The sequence below is a fragment of the Anopheles coustani genome, chromosome 3 (genome assembly GCF_943734705.1).
Source record: "Anopheles coustani chromosome 3, idAnoCousDA_361_x.2, whole genome shotgun sequence".
Classification (NCBI taxonomy): Eukaryota; Metazoa; Arthropoda; class Insecta; order Diptera; family Culicidae; genus Anopheles; species Anopheles coustani.
The window spans coordinates 76,188,539-76,210,000 of NC_071288.1; the positions used below are offsets into that span (position 1 = coordinate 76,188,539).

General features: G+C 42.8%; 4 protein-coding genes across 4 annotated transcripts; 1 reads left to right on the top strand and 3 right to left on the bottom strand.

Annotated features, from left to right (window-relative positions):
* Nucleotides 1-5,315: 5,315 nt before the first annotated feature.
* On the bottom strand, nt 5,316-12,406 carry LOC131259522 (uncharacterized). Its single transcript, XM_058261028.1, has 4 exons — nt 12,147-12,406; nt 8,538-8,704; nt 5,543-8,462; nt 5,316-5,475 (listed from the first exon to the last, which is right to left on the bottom strand). The coding sequence occupies exons 2-3, from the start codon at nt 8,699-8,701 to the stop codon at nt 5,597-5,599; spliced, it is 3,030 nt and encodes a 1,009-aa protein (XP_058117011.1). The 5' UTR covers nt 8,702-8,704; nt 12,147-12,406; the 3' UTR covers nt 5,316-5,475; nt 5,543-5,596.
* Nucleotides 12,407-14,172: 1,766 nt separating this feature from the next.
* On the bottom strand, nt 14,173-15,991 carry LOC131259546 (p21-activated protein kinase-interacting protein 1-like). Its single transcript, XM_058261061.1, has 2 exons — nt 15,824-15,991; nt 14,173-15,757 (listed from the first exon to the last, which is right to left on the bottom strand). The coding sequence occupies exons 1-2, from the start codon at nt 15,896-15,898 to the stop codon at nt 14,516-14,518; spliced, it is 1,317 nt and encodes a 438-aa protein (XP_058117044.1). The 5' UTR covers nt 15,899-15,991; the 3' UTR covers nt 14,173-14,515.
* A 1,008-nt stretch (nt 15,992-16,999) lies between these two features.
* Nucleotides 17,000-18,057, bottom strand: LOC131259563 (MRG/MORF4L-binding protein). The gene is made up of 2 exons (XM_058261079.1): nt 17,591-18,057; nt 17,000-17,507 (listed from the first exon to the last, which is right to left on the bottom strand). The coding sequence occupies exons 1-2, from the start codon at nt 18,003-18,005 to the stop codon at nt 17,260-17,262; spliced, it is 663 nt and encodes a 220-aa protein (XP_058117062.1). The 5' UTR covers nt 18,006-18,057; the 3' UTR covers nt 17,000-17,259.
* An 826-nt stretch (nt 18,058-18,883) lies between these two features.
* LOC131259528 (nuclear pore complex protein Nup75) lies at nt 18,884-21,416 on the top strand. The gene is made up of 4 exons (XM_058261036.1): nt 18,884-18,970; nt 19,048-19,148; nt 19,225-20,865; nt 20,951-21,416. The coding sequence occupies exons 1-4, from the start codon at nt 18,947-18,949 to the stop codon at nt 21,351-21,353; spliced, it is 2,169 nt and encodes a 722-aa protein (XP_058117019.1). The 5' UTR covers nt 18,884-18,946; the 3' UTR covers nt 21,354-21,416.
* The last annotated feature ends 46 nt before the right edge of the window (nt 21,417-21,462 follow it).

Below are 21,462 nucleotides of genomic sequence, written 5' to 3' on the forward strand. Positions count from 1 at the left end.
AGAAACACTGAAAAAACACCTCCACTCATCAATCATGAGTAGCAATTTTACAACGGTTACGCTACTTGTGTTTAGTAATTATTTCTTCCAGTTTGAGTAAAATCCTGTAAATCTACGATATGAAAACACAGTTGAACATCACAAAAAATTATTCAAATTTAGTTTCTATTAAACTCACATCACGTGGATTATGGAGGCTGCGTGTGTCAAATTTTAACTTGCTCTTGTTTTGATGGTACATCATGCCCCATTGCTTACATTTTGAATGCTAGGGCGTATTGCCTCACCTGGAGTGATGCATCTTACCCCAACATGCGGACCGATCGTTTATTGTCTTCTATTTCAAATGTTATTAAAAGTCTTTCTCTTCGGTATTCGTTAAATAGCATGTAAACTATAAAAGTGCCTGATTGATTGAAAAATATAAATTTAACACTTGCAATTCCTAAAATAATAATTTTGTAATCTTTATTTAAGTTATTGCTATTGTGAAAATTCTTCTTCTTCTTGGCGTAACGACCTCTTGGTCATGCCTGCCCGTTAAGGGCTTACGAGACTTGTTTCCCTGTTGTACGTGGATAGTCCTCTCGTAAGGGGAGGGTCCGGTCTCATGAGCCGATTTTCTAACCGGCGCTACCGCTCGGCTGTCGCGGACCCCTATTGCGAAAATTGTATATAATTATTTAGAGTCCATTAATTTTTTTCTCCTTTTCTTTTTAAGATGTCAATGTCCTGCCGTAGAATTCATATACGATGTACAAGGTACGGTAATGAACACATTAAATCACTTAATTTATTTTTAAATCGCTTTATTCAGCTTAAAACATGCCGATGCATCTTACCCCAATTTCCCCTAGTGCATACCATTTTGCTACGAAAATGGTTGATGCATACTTATACTGTCCCGAATCAACAATTCCGTTGCACCATTTCGCATGATCCGAAATGATAGCGTGTTGTTGTCCCTTCCCTCCTTGCAAGCAACCGATTACTTCTTCTTATCTGGCCCGCTCACCAGTGAGCACGTCGTGCTGACATGGCTTGATCACCAATTGTTCTCCAGGATACTCGATCCATGGCTACAGCTTTCCGGTCGCATCCGATGTCTCGTAGGTTCTGCTCCACTTGGTCCATTCATCGAGCTCCCTGGGCTCGTAGTAGTCTCGTGCCGGGCGAGTCAATGGTGAGAACCAGGCGAGGTGCTGCATAAGCATTTGGAATCTCCGTAATATTTTCCAAGCAACGAAATCGCCATCGTCAGAATGTGTGCATACAGCTCAGCTAGCTCGTGGTCCATCCTTCTCCTTCACACATTCTACTCACACACAACAAACGATTCGCGCATCGGATGGTGGTGGATCATTCGTCGATGATAGAACGATGGACGCGGCTAATACACCTGAACAGATAAAACGTGGCGCGGTGCGATCGTTAGAGTTCCATATACGCTCAGTTCATTTATCTTACGAAAATTCCTGGTTGGCGCCTTGTGGACCTCAGGAGTTTGTGGAACCAATAGTAGGCACGATTCCCCTGAACAACGCGCCTACGGATTTCGTAGTTTACGTTGTTGTCCAAAGTTTAGATAGTACCGAGGTAGCAAAATTCCTCCACTACCTCAAGTTTATCGTCGTCATCTAGTAAGCCTAAAGGGTGCCCCCGGAAATATAAGCACGATTAAAAAATTAGGTTAAAAATAAAACCTGTTCCAGAAACTGAACTTATTTGATAAATTGTGTTTATGTTGTGTTCTAGACTATTTTCGAAAAGAAATAAAAAAATTTAATTGTATGCTAATGACCGCACTTTCGATCTGACGACTTTCAGCATAGACTTGTCCCGACACTTTCTTCCAGTCTTTTTGAAAATTGTCGACGTGCTCTACAGTTTTAAAATTCTTTATCAAGTGTGCATTGATGAGCGCACCAAATATCTCTATCGGTCTGGCTTCAGGGCATTTCTTTCGGGACGTACTGTACCTCATGTTCTTCATATCATGCGATCGTGTCTCTGGCATAGTGAACAGAAGCCAAATCCGCACAAAACAACACTGGTCCAGCATGTTTTCATATCATGTCAAGGCAGCAAACGTTGATTCAAACACTCCCAGATATAGGTATCGGTCCGCATTGTCTCCGTTGTCACAAACGGTTCGGACCACAAAATCGCCTTTTTCTGAATTTTTCGAGAAATATGGATTTGTCGGCTTCATCGACATCCTTGCTTCAGGCATGGTGTAGTATTGGATACCCGGAGACGTTTTGTAGTCAAAATTTACATACGACTCATCGTCCATCACGAGGATTGGCGACACCGCAGTTAGTCGCACAGCTTCCGAGCCCGATATTTAACGCATGCGGCCTGCTTTGCACTCCATTTCGGTTTCTTTTGTTTGAGTTTTGAGCTTTCTACTCCCGAAACTTGCGGATGGTGGTTCGTACGGCTCCGATACTCACAACTACCGATTCCGCTGATTGCCTAAGCAAAATGCCAGGAGTGGAGCACCATTTGTGCACAATGCTTTTGCGCTTTTCGCCGGAAATCGCATTTTAACAGAAACGGATGAAAAAAAGTGTTTCGATGCACTAGCTAGTAGCTTTGAATATGAACAATCAAGCACACGAAGATGCAGCTGTTTTGCGTCATCTGTTTACTAGAAACGTTATTTAGAAATCGCGAATCGTACCCTCGGAAGTGTTGAGTTATCGATTACAACTTCAACAATCTAGTAGTCTATAGTTATCTAGCAGACTGTGATGAAGATGCAGAGAGGATTATTCGTAGTCTTCTTCTTGGCGTAACGACCTCTTGGTCATGCCTGCCCGTAAAGGGCTTACGAGACTTTTTACCCTATGTGTACGTGGATAGTCAGTCCTCTCGTACAGGGGAGGGTCCGGTCTCGGTTGGGATTCGAACCCACGCCGTCGAGGTGGTGCCCCGGCGCTGATGGGCCGATTTTTCTAACCAGCGCTACCGCTCGGCTGTCGCGGACCCCCAATTATTCGCAGTCTGTCTGTTGGTATCGGCTGCAGTGTGTTAGTGTAGTTAGTCTAGTCTATGGTCTGTTCTGTACGTGGAATAAAAGAGGAGTGGCAAAATAAGCCAAGCATATAACCAACAGGAAGAACACCCTTTCACTCTGTCACTGTCAGAGCCACCGACGAGCAGGTACTTCATTTTCGTCGCAGTGATCATTAATCCAATCCTAGGGGTCTCGTGTTTCAGTCCGGTGTACGCTTTTTTCTTCAATAGAAGGCAAGAGAGTCTATCATCTTAGCACACACCTCGGTGAGATTCTGACGGATCCTTCCTGTCTATGGTCTCGTAGGCCGCCTTGAAGCCGATAAAGAGGAGGTGAGTCGGGTTCTGGTGCTCCCGGCACTTCTGGAGTGGAGTGTAGAGGAGCCGTAGAGTGAAGATCTGGTCTGTGATGGCGCAAAAGTTGACATAGTCAATTCGGTCACCCTTCACGTACACTGGGTGGATGACAACCAGCTGTCATTCCTCCGGTACTATTAATATAATTATTATTTTATTGTATAATTATTACCATGCTGGATATACAAAGTCCGACACTTGAAACTTAACGGAGGGACATGAAAACACGGACGAAGAGAGTAAGAACGGGTACGAGATAGTGGAATAGAATAAGTAGTAGGAAACTGCGGACAAGAGACTAGAAGAGAAACTGACGGTGTGTGGGAAGTTAGATAGGAGGATTAAATCCTATGGGATACGAAACCTATGGGATGGGACGTAGAAAGGAATGACTGCGAGAAAAGCGGGAAAGTCAATATTGCCGATCAGCAATGAGCGTGCATGGCTGTAGCGATCCTTGACGCTAACCAGCCCCAACAGCTCTGCTCCCAAATTTTCACAATTAGCTGGTGTATACTGGCTAGTGAGTTCGTCCAAGGATGATGGCAGCACATCGTCATCTACCATCTGGCTAATGTGCTGCACGATTTCGTCTGCGACGCTGCTGTACTCTCCTAGTTCCGCTCCGTTCTGGTGTCCGTTTAAGTAGCACTTCCACCTTTCGATCACCTCTCGCTCGTCCGTGAGAATGTTGCCTTCCTCCGCTCAATACATTGCCACGTTTGGGGTCAAGCCGCCACGTATTTATACGTACCCGCCACAAAAAAGGGTATTTTTTTTACTTTCGAATAAACTCGAATGTTTCGGTGAATTACAGCATATGAAATTTTTTTATTCTTATAACGATAATTCAATTTTCTCATTAAAAACTATTAGCATTTTAAATAACATGCTTTTGTTGGAAAATTTTAGAAAATAACTTATTGATACTACAATGGCGCCACCTTTCCAACGGAAGAATAGCTTTTATCAAGATTTTGATTCAGTTCAGTTAAAGCCATATCATTCATTCAATCAACATTTGAAATGTCCGCTTGATTGCACGAAGGTGAGATGAGACTATATGCAAATATCCTAAATAGCTAAAACCGAACTTCTGCTGTTTTTTGTAGGTAACGTGAATGGAAGAGTTTTATCAGTCTGCAATAAGATCACCTTTGACTAAAGATATGCGAAATAGTTTTTTAAAACCTAGATTACATTGCTTTGGAATCATTAACACGCTATAACTACGTCATATTCGAAGATTTTACAAATTAGCAAACGGTTACTTTTTAGTTGACTATCTTTTGGCGTTTTTCTTTATTTTTTTTATGTATCCTTTATGTGACCTTTTCTGCGTAACACCAAGCTAACAGAATTATGAAGAGATGCATCGAACAACCTAAAACCTTAAAAGCTAGTCAACAAATATACTGAAATGTATCCGTTTACGGATTTGAAAAAACTTCAAAATAAAGTTATAGCGTTTTAAAAAGAGCAGTCAAAATGGTCGCTTTGGATTTTATGAAAAGCCTTATTGTTTTGTAAAAATGTTCAGCCGTTTTTGAGAAATTAAAATCTAAAAATGAGTTGCGGTCAAAATGACCGCTGTTTGGATTCAAGTGTTAATCGTCTGCCATATCAAAAGGCATATTTTCAGCCATTAGCAAACATTTCCTACGAATTTTACTTTTGTTATGGCATTCGTCATTTCTGTTCATCCATCAGCACGAGAGCAGCAAACTTATTGACAAAACATGATTCTATCCTTATCCAACTACATGTAAATAAAAATCAGGGAGTGTCCATGGCGCAGCGGTAGCACGAGGAAACACCACGGCATAGGTGTGGGATCGAATCTCGAGTGTGGCACCCACCCGTATTACGAACGGCTAACCACCGATCTTTAATATACCGTCTTTCGGTCACCGAAAACTCTCTTCGGAGAGAGGCCTTGTCCCACTTCGGGATGTCGTGCCACATAAAAAAAAGTGAAAATCATGTGATTTAAAATTCATAACAATAATATTGTATTCTAATCACTTTCATAACTAAAATGGCAGTACATCAATGGGTAGTATATTCCATAAGATCACAACGGTGATGATTCGTAGACTGAAACGAAAGAACCGTAAACAAATTGTTAAAAATGAAGGCAATTCACCAAAGCAATATTTCGCACCTGAGTATTTTAGTTGTTAACAGTAATTCTTGCTGTAAGAATGATGCCTCCACGTCAACGCGATAAATTATCACCAGGCAATTTTAGAACACGAATTAACGGGACGTTAGGTGTTATCGGTGCACCTTCATTGCTCTCCGTTGTACCAGCTCTTCTTATACACTCTTGCTCCAAGTCAGGCTTTACAATGTTTCGTTGGTTATTTGTCCTTTTCAGAACAATTTTATGGGCGATGTTGGAATTTGTAAATAATTGCCATCGGTTATTTGGATCACCATTATCACAGACATTTTCAACCAGCGTTTGTCCATTTTCAGCTTCACTGTTCAATACATTACACTGTTCGGTGCCAACATTTTCTTTTTTAACTACACTTAGTTGTTTTTGTTGATCACAGCTTTGATTTTCTTCCAAATCAAGAATGTTCCAGCTGTCTTCGTCATTTGAGGTCATCGGTAGAGTACACTGACTGTCATTTGAATCATCACAGTCGTCGGGTAAAATTAATTCTTGTTTTTCTATGCAAATCGGATAATCAATCTGTTTGGAAACACTTTCTAAAGACTCCAGCTCCTCCGCCTCATTGGGTATTTTTTCTTCTTTCACAATTATACTACTATTACATAACCAGTTTTCTTCTGCTTTTGGTTCACATTTTACTAAGCCATGGAAGGACTGGGATTCTGAATCAAGCTCGTAATTTACGAGACTGAATTTGAAACAAGATGTTTCTTCGGTATGATGTTCTCGTTGGAGATGCCTATCCATATTGAAACGACGAATTTGCACAAAATTGCACATTTCGCACATATAACCGTACACATGGTTCTCATCGAAGGTTATATCGTTACAAACGATCATCTCAGGGTCTCCGCAGATGTCATCGTGCTGCACTTGCTCATCTAACGTACGTGCCATAGCTGGACATGCTCGACACCGAAAACGGTACTCCCCTGTATGACTCACTAGGTGATGTACCCAGTCGTTTCCTCGAAGAGTATTACGTTTTTCACAAAAAAAACAGCTGAATGAGATGGTTTTCGGGCCATGTCTTGAAACAACTCGTTTGCCAACAACATTGAATGGATTTTGTTTGATTGTTTTGGCACATTCGGGTGTGACTCGGCTAACAAATGCTTCGCTTGCAGGGTGCTCATAAACATAGTGCTTAACCATATCAATCTGATGTTCCACTTGATAGTTGCATAAGCAGCAACTAGTTATATATTTACTGTTGCAGTGTATTTTTGGACTGTTGTTTTTCATGAATTTACTAGGTACAGGTTCTTCAATGGATACAGATTCAGGTAGCTGAACAGTTGTGGATTGTTTCTCAGTTTCATTCAACACTGACTTATCACTGCAATTTAGCGTTTCCCGGCGCTGTTTTTTAGGAACTGGATCTTGTTTTGCCTGTATCTTTCGCTTACCGTTAGCTTTAGAATTGCCGGGTTTTGCACCTGACTTACATTGTTGTTTTGAAGTTGTAGCACCGTGATTTAACGGTCTTTTATCGTTAGCTACAATTTCCGATGGTTTTTTATCACCTTCACTCAATGGTTTCACCACTTCATTATTCACTACGATTTCAGATTTTTTTTTCCCAGCTTTACTCGCTGGTTTTGCTCCTTCTAGAGCCTTTGAGTGCGTAATGGTATTTTTTTTCGATGTATTATTGCTCAATTTGCTTGGTTTATCGAGGTTTCCAAAATTACATTCTGACGAGCTAGTAAGTGTACCGAAGCAAATGCTATTCCGGCGCCTTAATTTAGGCCTTAATGCTGTTCCGGCGCCTTCAAGGTCATATTTGTCTAAAACCACTCTAACATCCCGTGTGATTCCAAACTTTTCCAACACATTTGATGCTACCTTGTGCTGTTGGTCAGCCTTATTGCTTTGCTCTCTTCTTGTCGATTTTTCTAGGAAATCTGTTGCATCTGACAATAAAAGGTGCAGCTCCCGAGATTGCCTACCTTTACTCGTTGCACTTGGAACCTCAACCATAACATTTGATGCCGCGGTAGTGGATGTATGCTTAGTAGCACCATTAACACCTATTACTTTTCCCGGTACTTTACCAAACACGTTTTTGACTGTATTACCTACGCCTGTTGTAAGGGTTGCTGGCGGTTCCAATGATTCAGATATTTCATTAGACGTGCATATTTCAACAATAGATTTTCCATTGCACTGAACATTTTCTTGGTTCGTGTTGTCCTGATTGCCCTGTATGTTTTGAGTTTCATTATTTTGCGGGCCATGTTTAGTTAGTGGTTGGAAAGGTGTTTCCTCATTTCTCGGAGCAGTTTTATCGTGTGTACGTTTATAAAATTCTATGCGCGGATCCAAAGGTGACGGAACGACAGCAACTTCAGTTCTCGATTCCCATATCCTTTTAGCATGCATTTGTCTCTTATGCTCAGCATATGTCGCAGCAGTCTGTTTAGGGGGAAGAATTTCATGCCTTCGAAGAAAAAGTGGGCTACTAGGACGTTTGTGTGGTGCATCTGGTCTCTTAAAGAGCTCTGAGTCGATTTTTTTGCGTGGATATTTCAACGCTATACGTTCTCTACTTTCTTCAACTGATTCAATAATTTTTGGTGGACCAACATGCGAAGTATCGTAAGCACTGGCCATCTCAAGAATTTCTTCATCAAGTCGTTGATCTTTTGCACATGCTTGAGCTTGAACCCTTTCTTTAATGACGGTAGTATTGGCAGAAACGTTTTTCTCTCCAACTTGTTGATCCAGGTATACTTGATGATCGGATGTTATATTGTGGTTATGTGTGCATTCTTTCTCATATTTTTCTGGACTCGTTTCTGCTATGGTGCCATTTACGATACCAAGGTAAGAGTTCATTTTTTCTATCAAAATGTTAGTTGCAATGAAGAGTTGTTTAAGTGAATCAGTTTTCACCCTAAGTAAAAGGAAAAGTTATATTAAAATATATCATAAAACTCAATTCAAATATTAAAGACTTTTCAATTCATACCTTTTTGTACGATCTTTAACCCAGCGAAAAATATCATCATAACTCTTTTCCACCGTTGTTCTGAATGACGCATCAGAAATTTTGCGCAACAGAACGAGAGCCCTGTCCAACTCATCGTGAACTTTTTGTCGCAGAACACGGTTTATAGTTTCACGATCAGCCATTTTCTGAAATCGATACAAAAATAATTAAATGAAAACACTGTGCATAAAAACGCATGTATCAATATTTCTACAAGTATGAAAACTTTAAGAAAAGGGTTGTCTCAATATTTTCAATACTCTAAACCAAAGTCACATACTCTTCTTCTTCTTCTTCTTCTTCTTCTTCTAGGCGTAACGACCTTGTTGGTCTGCCTGCCCATTAAGGGCCTACGAGACGTTTACCCTATGTGTACGTGGATAGTCAGTCCTCTCGTAAAGGAGGATTCGATCTCGGTTGGGATTCGAACCCACAACGTAAAGGTGGTGAGCCTCGGCGCTCATGGGCCCACAAACTCACATTTAGTAAAATAAATTGTAACATTCTAAATTTCATTAACACTTTGACATCCGCACAATTCATTGTGTCGCAACGCTTTGCGACCGGCGCGTTTGCACTAGTTCCTCCGTATCTGGACGCCCTGTTTGATCATTATTTTTCAATCTTTATTAGAATTTACGAACGAACAGTAACGCGTGCTGTGAAATTTATTTACTTTCCATTTGATATTTGTTTACAGCCAGTAGTCTGTGGTGCGTGTCTGGTGACAGCGTTGACACGAGCGGACTCCGTTTTTATGTCAAAAGCCTATTTTGGCAACAAAATTCTGGGCAAAGATGACAATAAAAGCCCTCGTCTAGTAAGGGTATTAGCCTACATCGATTTAATTCACTACTATGGCTAATGTTGATTGCTGCTGTCGTCCGCTTTTGGGTTTACTGAAGAAAAAACCCAGTAACCTCTTAAATTTATAGAGCATACTGACGATACCTGACACCGAGAAATGTCGTAGCATACTGTGTTGTATACACGCTGACATCCAACAGGTCGTCGTTTGAAACAGTTCAACAAGTTCTAGAAAATACCTTCAATATATTGTTTACCTTATATGTTCACTTTCGACCTGTCGTGAAGAAAAATCCGTCGTTTTGAAACAACTGAACTTTAAATCTGACCATGAAAAGACTGACTTTTACTGGCAGGCACAGTATTTTATAAGCACAAAAATGACTATCATAAAGTAGATATACACTAAACCACAAAAGTCAATGCACATCGAGCCAAAACAGAAACAAATTCCAATAGTAAGGAAAAATTTTCAACAAAAGTAAAAACGAGCAATTGTTCTATGCCTCTCTCTTTGTTCTCTGTCTTCTCTAGACATTGATACTAGTGTTGAATATGAATCTTTAGGCGAGATTCTTTCATATGTGTTTTTCCCCTAAGACTCATTCCGATTGGTTCATGAATCTTTTTGGGATTTGAAACATCAAAAGTTGATGATTCTAACTAAACTATAATGAATCTTCATGAATCTTTCATGGATCTTTCACAAACATTGTTGATTTTGTCATTGACGTGGACCATGCGACCAACAACAAAACAAGGGGTTCCTTGACCCATTTTTTGGTCTTAATTTTAACATTAAAACTCTGACGTCCATACACCATCAATCTATAGGATACACTATAGATGAAATGGCTTCGTATCAGTTTGCATCCGATCACATCATTTTGGTGTGCTGTCAACGCTGTCTCCTGACACGCACCACAGACTACTGGCTGTAAACAAATATCAAATGGAAAGTAAACAAATTTCACAGCACGCGTTGCTGTTCGTAAGTAAATTCTGGAGTTCCAGTTCGGTAGTGAATCAGAGCGGAGGTTAGCAGTGCACAAGTTTCCTGAAAGGGTTAGCGGAAAAGTAAGGTTAGCTTGCACGACCGCGTGGTCACGCCGAGCTGGAGCTCAGGTCAGACAAATCCTAGCTGCCGCACATCTCGTGCTGTTTGAGTCAATCCAGCGGACCACGAGTTCTTGTGTCCTGACAACGGAAGGAATTATCCCTCCCGTGGACGGCGGGTGGACATATGGCTTTTATAGCCGGTCCTAAAGGACGAGCCCCTTCATAGGAGTTCGGACAGAGTCGGTACGCCTCTGATTATGAGTAAGGGAACAAACGTTCGACTTAGCGTAGAAGGATATACCCCGACTCGCATAGCGAAAGAAGAAGAAGAAATAAATTCTAATAAAGATTGAAAAAGAATTATCAAACAGGGCAGCCAGATACGGAGGAAATAGTGCAAACGCGCCGGTCGCAAAGCGTTGCGACACAATGAATTGTGCGGATGTCAAAGTGTTGATGAATTTGCGATTGCGATTCATGAATCTCTCATTGAAAGATTCCTGAATCTCTTAAACGATGCAACGGATCATTCAAATTCATGCGCCCCACCAGGATCGCTATGACGGATTTTAATAAATTTTCAACATTGCTCTCGTTTTCCCGTTGCCAAACCACTGGTGTAAATTGTCATTGATCTTGCACACCCTGCAAACAAAATTGCTAATATCAGGCCTCCCTGTTGATTCTATTCTAACAAGGAGAAAACGCGCACGCGTTGCGCTGATACCTCCAAGTGTAGCGTATGTGTATCGTGCGTGTATGTGTGTATTCAGTAGGAAATTGAAGCACATTCCTCTGCTTCAGCACGAATATGTTTCCAGTGGGTTATGCAATAAGCTATGTCATAGGTTCCCTGACTGCTCTGATGACATTCCAGACTTTCTATCCAGATTCTGGATCACAAGCGGTAGAGATTTCAATCTTGTGGAAAACTAGCAACTCGCTTTTTCGTGATTTGATTTATGTTCACGGTTATCAATCATGCACTTTTTACCACTAACATAATCTGCTGTGAAAGTGCAACCATTAGAAACTCTTTCATGGCCAAACTTTCCTGAATTGTATTGGCTTCAAGTGGATGAAAATATTTAAATATATCTTCTTTTTCCTCACAATATCAACCACACATACACAAGCTAACGATAACCAAGATGGAAGGACGGAAGAGTTGACGATACAAAATATGCAAAGCTTAGGAATAGTTACCAATTAATAAAATGATGAATACAAATAAAGAAACATCTATCCGTACTGGTACGATAGAATCGCTTTTTCTTCCAATAAAGAATTTGTTGAAACTATGGTCACAGTAAGACTTGTTGGATGAAAAATTCTGCGTTGAACAAAATTTGCTACAGCTTTTACCAAGAGCTACTTTTGTACTGTGGTGACTAACCTCCAAACTCTACGTTTTCTGTATTTTGAAGATGTGTGCGTAAGCACGTCAACACAAACACATCCAACGAATTCCGCCAGACAACCCGGTGAAAATAATGCAGAATAATGCGTCTTTTCTTAATCAAACAATGTAATCGACCCAAGATCATCTCAATCATGGAGAGAGGAATATGAATAGATTTATAAAATCCAGCGAGTGATTTTATTTTCCCAGTTTCCATGTTCCGTACAGGAATTTATTGAAAGAAATAAAAAATAAATTTTCATCGACCATTTTTCAATTTTTGTAATTTTGTAATACCACATATTTTATCCATGGCTTACCTACGCTTAACACTTTTTTGTCACTGAGATAAAAGTAGCCGTCACTGTCCAAGATCTTTAATCTTTCTTGTAACCAACAGACTTCTAAAAAAAAATCACTTGACGATCACATAAGACGTGCACACGCATGAAAGTTCAACTTCATACTGCGACGCGGACCGCAGAATGCTCAATTGTTCTTCGTTTCGAACTACTGCGTTTTTTCAACTACACATCATGCACCAACACATACACTTTTCACTTCTATGTCGTAAGTTTTAATTCTCATTCTTCTTTACGCTTCAACCGACGATACATTACCGCATTTCCGTAATACCAAACGTGATAATCATACTGTTGAATTGAGCAGTAAACATCGGCAACTTCTAACGAATCGAATTGAAATTTACGAATCGCAGCCTACTTTGGATTGGACAAGTTTCTCAGCACGTTAAGCGCTGTTCGCAAATTGCACTGCTTTCCGTTCTGCCAGGAACTTGTAGCAAACCATCGACGCAGTGCGTTCACGTTCAATCATGCTTCGACGATAAGGAACAAAGCAAAACAGAGAAATGCCGTCCTACCAAGCCGGCTCTGTCGGTCCGAGCGGACCGGCACCGGTATACGGGAAAGAACACATAACACAACACGAAAGCAACCGAACAAAACAACGAAGTACCGGGTTTTTGGTAAAGTAAACACAGCTGCTTCAACACCACTGTTTCTGCGAAAAAAAACTGGATGCCTTTCCAATGCGCAAATGTAAGCAATTTTCAAAATAAACGAGATGCACAGAAAAACATGCCGATGCATGCACATTCACAACTAACCCACGGTTGACGAAATTGGACCACATAAACTTCACGCAGCGATTGGTTGCATCGCGGGTTTGAAACGTGTTCTTTTGAACACAAATGAAACTTTACGCCAAACCAAGTCGGTCTGAGCAGAGTCGCTGAACAATCAAAACTGCTGAGCAAGCAAATGTTTCAACGAAACAATCATTCCTCGATGTGTCCAATGGATACTGATGACAAAATTACTTGGACGTCAAGCACTTTGCGCAGATTGCACTGCTTTCCATTCTGCCAGCAAATGGTAGCAAATCGTCGAAGGCGAGCGAGCAGTGCTTTCACGTTCAATCATGTTTCGACAAGGCAAAACAGAGAAACTAAAATACGGAGTCAAGTGTCAGCATGTGTGGCAAATGTTTTCTTTAGGATTAGAATAATACTGTCCCAGCAAAGACTGTGTAGTTGCTCTAAAAAAACTTTACGATTCATTTGGCATGAAAGTCGATCAAGTGCGGTCAGGATCAGCAGGAACGACTACGACTGGAAACGTGTGTCGTAGAATTTTGCCAAATCCTGCGTTAGCAAGTAATGCGTTAGACATAGACTTAATCAAACGATTTAGAAACATTCTCATAGCGATAAACTCCAAAGACCACTTAATGCAGTGATAATACAGAGCTACTGTACTGAAACATATAGAATGTAAATACAAATTTATGGATTGGTTCTTCACTCTCCAATACCATTAGGTTCAATGGGTAAAGAAGCAGCTGAAGCTCGCCACAAGTTTTTTCGTAACGACAGGGAAAACCTTGCCAGAAAATGCTCCAGGGAAAAAAACTAAGATGTTTTCATGCGAGCTATACATACAAGTGATCCACATGTAAGTTCTATTTCACTAAAATCCAGATTAACCCAAAAAACAAAGAAAGTTTATCCGTCGAAAGTAAAAGATTTTTTTTGTATAAGAAGAAACGTAAAAAAATGCAAGAAAATTTAATAAAAATTATTTGGTTTTTTTCATTCTTTCAACATCCAAAGTCATCTTACGTGAATCAGAAACAACGTAAAACTGTAAACAATTTGGAAGACCGGACCGCCGCTCTAGCTGAACCACTGTGCGACGACGTAGCGCTCAACGTGTTAAACGATGGTCAATATCCTAACAACTATGATAGTACTTTTGTTACTAATTTGCTGCTTGGGATTGTTATCAACAATGATTTGTTTTTTTTTTTTTATATGAGCATCGATTAGATTAGTATCACTTAAATGGTGGAATAAAAATGTACAAACATCTGTTTTCATATCTGTGTCTGCAGTCCAAACCAAACGGGAACGAGTTAAGAATTTACTAGAATTTCCCTTTGCGTAGGTGGATAGTCAACCGTCTCGTACACGAGCAGGTCTGATATCATTTGGGATTCGAACCCACATCGCCGATACTAGCTTTAATGTAAAAAGTTTTTAAAAGTGTACAGCGAATTTAACTTAATAACGGTTGTCAGAACGGGTTTTATTGAAAAAGTAGCTCTACAACAGAAGCACGGTAATTAGTGAGGCGATGCCTTCTGGGACTGGAACAACACCGAAGAATCAAGCTTTTTTCTTGATCTTTTTAGATTTGTTTGCAAATGCAGCTGCAGATTTGCTACCTTTCCCATTTTTCTCCACATGCACATTGTCCGGTGTACTTAGCGTCACGGCAGTTTCGATCGATTCTTCGACAAACACATTCGGACGCTTCTTTTTGACTATTTCTCCTTGTTGCACTTTACTACGCACAGCGTGGGAATGCTGTCTTTTGGGACCCTTTTGGGACTGCTTCGAAGCGGCAAGCTGCACAGGATCTTCTGTTTCTACGCTTACCCAAGCAAGTTCATTCGCGATACGCTTGGCAATGGTACTGCTGCTGGCTGATTTGATTCCCACATTGTCGGCAGGCAGTTTTTGCGAGACGCCCTTCTCTGGTGTCTTCATCTTCAATTGGTATCTACCAGAGTTCATCAACGTTAGGCAAATTGGACGACAGCCGATCTGCTGAGTACAGATCTGTGTGAAGTCAACGCCATGCAGATGCCACAACGAAACTTCCCCGGCACTGGAAGCGGTCGCTATGTATTCGCCAAGGCAAGAGAGGGCTTTGAGTCGCGATTCATAAATCTGCAGCTTCTCCTCCTGAGTTTCCTCATGTATGTTAGCCATCACCAACTCACCGCTCTCCAATCCCACGGCTATTTCCTCCACGGACAGCCAGCACATGGCGGTCGGCTTTGATCCGCACTCCAACATGCGAACAGAGCGCGTCGTCTCGATGCTGATCACATCGACCACCTTGTTTCCGAGCAGGGCAAAATGTTCGCCATCCGGCGACCAGTGGACGCCGGTCAGGGAACCACCGTACGAGCGATTTTTGTGCAAGGCTGTTGTGAACAGTGCACGGCCAGTTACGAGGTCCCATGTTTTCAGCACCATATCGCTCCCCAAACTAAGTGCCATCTTGCCCTTCGGGTGAATGGAAATCGATTGGACCGCAGTCTTGTGTGCCCCTTTCCACGTTTTAGAGACGGCCTGTTTGGTCGTGTTTATGGCGGCCATACTTCCATCGGTACCACCGGTGAACAGGAAGCTGCCATCGTTGGAAAAGGCGACCGTATTAACAGTTCCATCGTGATGAAGGAACTCACTCTGCTGCATATCGTTCTGCACGTCGAGCAAACAAACGCGATCGTCCGCCCCACCGGTCGCTACATACTTTCCGTTCGATGCAATTGTTCGCACCGAGGCAGTATGCATATGAGCGGCAAATGCCTCCTTCAGATACAGTTTACTTGGATCCTAAAAAGAAGGCAACGAAAAGAATGTTAGTACGGTGGTGCGAGCGAACCGCGTCGAATTGGGTACTTTTTGCAACTGCTCTACTCGGTAACACACTGTGAACTGTTCGTATGTTCCAACAACTATCTCTAATCCCGCCATAATAGCGCGATGTGCTAGTATTACAATAACGCCACAAATTTACTGATCAACCATTCAACAACATTCACCGTTTGGCGAAACACACGCGGTTGAATGTTTGTTTTTGATGTCAAGCACCGGTAGCTGTCGTCGCACCTGAATACGAGCTGTCAAATGGACTTCGTCCCAATTGGCCAAAAAACATTATAACGTCGTTGCTGAACACACTGCAAGGTGAAGTAATATTAGCGAGCTTATTCTTGGATTGATACGTTTATGGCCACCTATTCATTTCAAAATGGGAGTAAAGGATCCACTCGTCTTAACAAATTGCTCTCCCAAAGTTTCCTTGGCACAGCAACACTTCGAAACCAATGTGTCACTGCACGGTTCTATTTAGGACTTACTTAGGACTTCCTGTCGCTGTATACGAACACCGTTGTTTCTTTCGCATACATAGGGTTTTATTAATAAAAGTTAGAAACAACAATAGTTTGTGGCTTATTTGGTATGTGCAGAGCGCCAACACAGCATGCTTTTAGAATTTCACATCTAATAAACGAATTGGCAAACATAGCGGAGTTGCACGTTGGAATTCACGTTGTAAAACTACATTTTTTATCTTCACTCCAGCGTTGGCTTTTCTCGCCTCAGTTGGTGTTGGATGTTAGAACAAGACAAACAAGAGTTCAAACAGTTATCGTTACTAGCGAACAGTTCAGGACTGCCGCTATTTTGTCACTACAGCATTTTGTTTGCCTTTTCTATATGCAAGATGAATACACGGAGATAGATTCCTCAACTACGGGCAACTAAACTTGAATTCGAAAAGTTTAGACTATTTAGGATCACTTCGTTTAAATTTGACTAAGGATAAAGAAGGAACAGTAGGTTGCCTTGGTCCAATACACAAAGATGTTCCCCGATATAATGTTTTGAGAAAATATACACAACTATAAATTAATATGTTCTGAGAATATATACATGAAACGTTTTATACAATTTTTTTAGTTATATCTTACTTGCTTAAACTATAGATTTCTCGAAGACTGATGTTGGACCCTATCCCAATATTTCGTTTTAGTTGTGATGCCGATTACTCTAGATTTTAGCATATTTTTAAACAACAAGTGTATGTATACTAGAGAATTCTTGAGTAACTCCCACGCAATGTACTGGATATCTTTTTATTTACATTTTGACTCCCATCTTATACATTACACAGTTCATTTCATAGCATTTTTGAACTGGTGAAACAGTTAGATTATTTACATTAGTTGTAAAATGAATAAAATTAGTAACCCCACGTCGTTGAAAGTGTTGAAGCCCGGCCGAAAGGGGTTTCAGTGCACTTTGTCAAGATCGATGAAATAGTCCATCAGCTAAATGCGTCGGCGTTTTGGCCCGTTTGGAGGGGTGTTGGCCGGGCTGGAATTATTCGAGTGACTCGGTTCAAACGTCATTGACCCTCTGGTTCGTTTCTGCGAGCGTTTCGGTCCACCCTCGGTTACTCCGTTACCGTCATGAGTTTTCGTTTTCACTTTTACCGATGTCGGATCACGGTCACGCGCGTCCTTCTCTTCCTTTTCGACTTCTTTACCATCTTTCGACGGTACTGGTGTTTTGGTTGCTGCGAGAAACAATTCACAAGTTTAGTTTTGTATACAGTAAGACAACAACCCTGAAACGGAACAAATAAACCGGTCCACTTACCGGGAGTTTTAGCAACCGCTGGCTCTAGCTTGACTTCCGGTTTTTTAGATTCTGGTTCACTAGCCACCGGGATTGAACTTCGTTCAGTGTCTTCCGGCTTCCTCTTGCCAATGGCAACGCCAAAGTCGGCCTCCGGCAGTCCAAAGTCACACTCCTCGTTCAGAAAAGGCACAAACTCTTGCTCATCGAGTGCTCGCAAGTTGTAGATTGTCCCGAGATGCGCCCAGACCGCTTCACTGGCGATGTCCCGCTGGAGGGCCTTCGACAGCCGGTCAATGATGCACGCCATGTAGAAGTGTCGATTGATGCCGACCGGTTTCATTCCGTCCATCGCGAGGAACAGCTGTATTTCCTCTTCCGCGGTCCATTCGAACTGTTCGCAGTCCAATTTATCACGACTTCCCACTGTTGCCATAATGCCTCCAGTGATAGCGGGTTTTAATTCAACGAAACAAGCGGCGCTGGCAAAGAAGAGAAGCAGTTGTTTATTTAGAGGCTTTATTTTTCTTATGTTTTTATTTTCGTCGAGAAATGTCAAAAATGGTTTCAGGCTGCCCGCTTGAAGTAAGTACTGCTTCGTTCCAGTAACCTTGGGCGTCTGTCAATTCATCGTGTTTTTTCACCGGGCAACACTAGTAGTGATGAGATTGCCAAACTGGCAAAGATTGAGTCTTCTAAATTTATAAAGGCAAAACGCCACATTTCAACATTTGAACACATATGACCGCGAGACTACATCAAGCGTACCATACCAAAAACTTGGTACGGTCTAGCGACAACGTACAAGTGACGATGGTGCGCTAGAAAGAGAGCAAAATCGGTTTTTGACACCTGACCGCACCCGTTTTTTGGTATGGTACGCTTGATATAGTCACACGGTGAAGGCAAATTCTATAATCTACTCCGCCTTCACCCGCAGTTGCATGGCAATGTGTCTCATTGAGATCTTGATCTGAATCATTGAGCTCTTTACCCGTAGGCTTATGGCGATGTGATCTGATCTACTCCATTATGGTCCTGGTAACGTTTTTACCCGTAGCCGTATGGCATTGGAGTACGATTATGCTCCTTTGTTTTTTAACTGAGAGCAAATGATCTGATCTACTCCCGAAATTTCGAAGTTTCCTCACCACTAGTCAACTGCCTTTCAACCAAGGTTAGTTTATACTTATACAAGTAAATAACTTTGTTAGCAACCGTCACGTATTTCAGCAAAAAATACCAACCAAGGTTTCTGCACCTTCAACGAAGCAACACAAGCCTTGCACGTACGTCAATTCAACAAAACGCCGCGCGGAAAACCGCATCGAAAGAATCAGTTTCGGCTCTTGGAAAAGCGTAATATTTATCACTGCCATGGCGACAAATGAAAGCACGGTTGTAAGTTCGAAAGGTTTAAAGTCTCTCAAAGCCGCCTGAAGAGTTAATTTTTATGATTTTGTTTTACTTCCTTGCAGATGGTACCAAACACTCGCGGTAAACAAGTAGGTCTGAGCCTCGCATGGGTAAACAATAATGAATTTGCGACCTTCGCATTCGGTAATGTGTTGCACAAACGGTAAGAAAAGGAGTTATACGCGTCTGTCTACCAACGAAGTAATTCTTGTTATATAAAACTATCGGTATGCTTTTAGTGACCACCAGGCTCACAGTAGCCACAGGTTGATGGGAGAAATTAACCTTATGAAGCCAGATTTCATCCTCGCCGATCCAGCAGCCCGTACGATGCTGTACGAGTGTGGCCATTTGTTTTACACTCTGCAAAGGCGCCGCTATGGTCTGCTCGGGGGCCAAACGCAGACGATCGACTTCGTTGACGTATCGCAACAATACAGGAAGTCCGTGCGTCAAACGCTGCAGCGAATGAAACCGGCAAGCGAGGAGTCACCGGAGGACTCCGACAGCATCTTCCGCAACATGCTGTACTCCATCGAGTGCGTCTGGCATCTGGTGGAAATTCTCATCGTAGACAGTAACGCTTCGTCCGGGACGGTTGTGACGTCGTTGCTCCAGTGGATTCGCTACCACTTTCCAGGCCCCGAGCGGGACGCGACGGCGTTGCTGCAGGATCCCGCCGGAGATGTCGAAAAGAGGGCAAACTACTGGCCATTGGTGAAGGCACTCATTCTGCAGGGACACACTATGGTCGCCCGGGCGCTGCTGCGCGTGCATCCCAGCTCCGATACGCGGTCCTTCCAAGTGGCCGAACAACTGCTCCAATCGTTGCCCATCTATAACGTGCACGATGGGCTCTCGGTGCACAAGTACAAAGCCCACTGGCAGTGCTGGCGCGACAACGTGCATATGTTGATCGAGGCCGGCAACTTCGGCGCCGAACCGTACTTGGAGGAAATCCTGCGGCTGATCTCGGGCGATCGGGTGGCTTGGAGAAAGCAACAGCGATCGGCCACCTGTTGGTACGAGTATCTACCCGGTTTTCTCCTGTACACAGATTCCAGCTGCCGGTACTATCAGCTCAGCCAGTACGCAAACGAGTGGATGATGGACTTCGCATCGGCCCAGAACCAGACCGCTCCAGGATTAACGTTCCTCGACAAGCTAGTGCTCGCGATAATGGACAACAACCTCCCCGAAATTGTGGTACTGCTACAGCAGATTCCGGACAACAATTGGTGCGCGGTACACATCGTCGACCTGCTGTACCATGCCGGCCTTTTGCACGGTAGTCGACCCGAGGACGATCCCAACGGCATCGAAGCTACCACGGTGCCATTGCCGGATGGAAAACTGAAACGTGAATCCCTGCTGTACGATTTCGGATCGCTACTGATGGCCGAAGGGACGTACTGGCAGCTTGGTATGGGATACCTGGAGTTTTCCTCCACCGAGGGGCTGGGTGCTCGCGAGGCCCTCCTGGCGCGTGTCCCGATACGCCATGAAGCGCAAGCCCTCAAGCTAATCGCCGTCGCACGCAAAAACGATTTTCCCGGCGTGATTATGGAAGTTTGTAAGGTCCTGACCAAGCGCAACCTGGCCCACCGACGGTATGGCAGTGCACTGGACTGGGCCATCCGCAGCCGAGACAGCACGTACGTGCGGAATGTGGCCAACATTTTCCTCGAGCACTACTGCAATCACGGGGAGTTGCTATGCGAAAAGATGATAGCAAACCTCGGACAGAAAATTTTTATCTCCTCCCAGCTGGTGTTCTTGAAGAAGTACTACGATTTCCGTCTGCTCTACCGCAAGCAAGAATACGCGCAGGCGGCCGAACTGTTGATCAGCCTCATGGACTCGAACATCGTCCCATCATAGTAAGTACGGGGGGTGGGGGTTTGCTATGATCGTCAAAATGTGTCTAACCACGCTGTTTCTTATCTTCGCCGCTTCGTTCTACAGCTTCTGGCCGTGTCTGATGGCGGACGTTATACCGCTGCTCGAATTTAAGGAACCGATAATTCCTTCCGCGGAAACACTCACCGTGCTGCGACACCTGCAGCTGGCCTTGGTGCCGATGCTGGAGAAACGGCAGCAAACTTTGAAACGCCAGAAGCAACAGCAGAACCCGAAAACCAGTGCCAAAAGTATGCTGAGTTTGGCACTGGCGGTGGACGTCACCGCCTCCACCACAGCCGACGACGAGCCGATGGAGGAGGAGGAGGAAGACCAGACGACACTGATACCTAAGTTTTCCTCCAATCTGCTCAACAACTGCACGGAGGACTTGGTTAACCTGCTGCGCCTGGCGTGCATTCGGAATCTGTCTCGCGCGTACGTAATCGAGCATTTGGGCCGTGACTAGAATGTGTCACATTTCGATTTGCTTCACATACCGATTGCCAATAAAGTCTTCAGCAAAGAGCAACATTATTATTTGATTTGATTTGAAAATGTGATGCTGTTAGTTAACA

What these genes read in the sequence shown, in the direction of transcription:
- LOC131259522 (XM_058261028.1), bottom strand. Translation starts at nt 8,701, where the DNA reads ATGGCTGATCGTGAAACTATAAACCGTGTTCTGCGACAAAAAGTTCAC. An exon ending in GTTAAAGATCGTACAAAAAG is followed by an intron (nt 8,463 to 8,537) that starts GTATGAATTGAA and finishes CCTTTTACTTAG; the next exon opens with GGTGAAAACTGATTCACTTA.
- LOC131259546 (XM_058261061.1), bottom strand. Translation starts at nt 15,898, where the DNA reads ATGGCGGGATTAGAGATAGTTGTTGGAACATACGAACAGTTCACAGTG. An exon ending in GAGTAGAGCAGTTGCAAAAA is followed by an intron (nt 15,758 to 15,823) that starts GTACCCAATTCG and finishes CCTTCTTTTTAG; the next exon opens with GATCCAAGTAAACTGTATCT.
- LOC131259563 (XM_058261079.1), bottom strand. Translation starts at nt 18,005, where the DNA reads ATGGCAACAGTGGGAAGTCGTGATAAATTGGACTGCGAACAGTTCGAA. An exon ending in AGCGGTTGCTAAAACTCCCG is followed by an intron (nt 17,508 to 17,590) that starts GTAAGTGGACCG and finishes TGTTTCTCGCAG; the next exon opens with CAACCAAAACACCAGTACCG.
- LOC131259528 (XM_058261036.1), top strand. Translation starts at nt 18,947, where the DNA reads ATGGCGACAAATGAAAGCACGGTT. An exon ending in CGACAAATGAAAGCACGGTT is followed by an intron (nt 18,971 to 19,047) that starts GTAAGTTCGAAA and finishes ACTTCCTTGCAG; the next exon opens with ATGGTACCAAACACTCGCGG. An exon ending in GGTAATGTGTTGCACAAACG is followed by an intron (nt 19,149 to 19,224) that starts GTAAGAAAAGGA and finishes GTATGCTTTTAG; the next exon opens with TGACCACCAGGCTCACAGTA.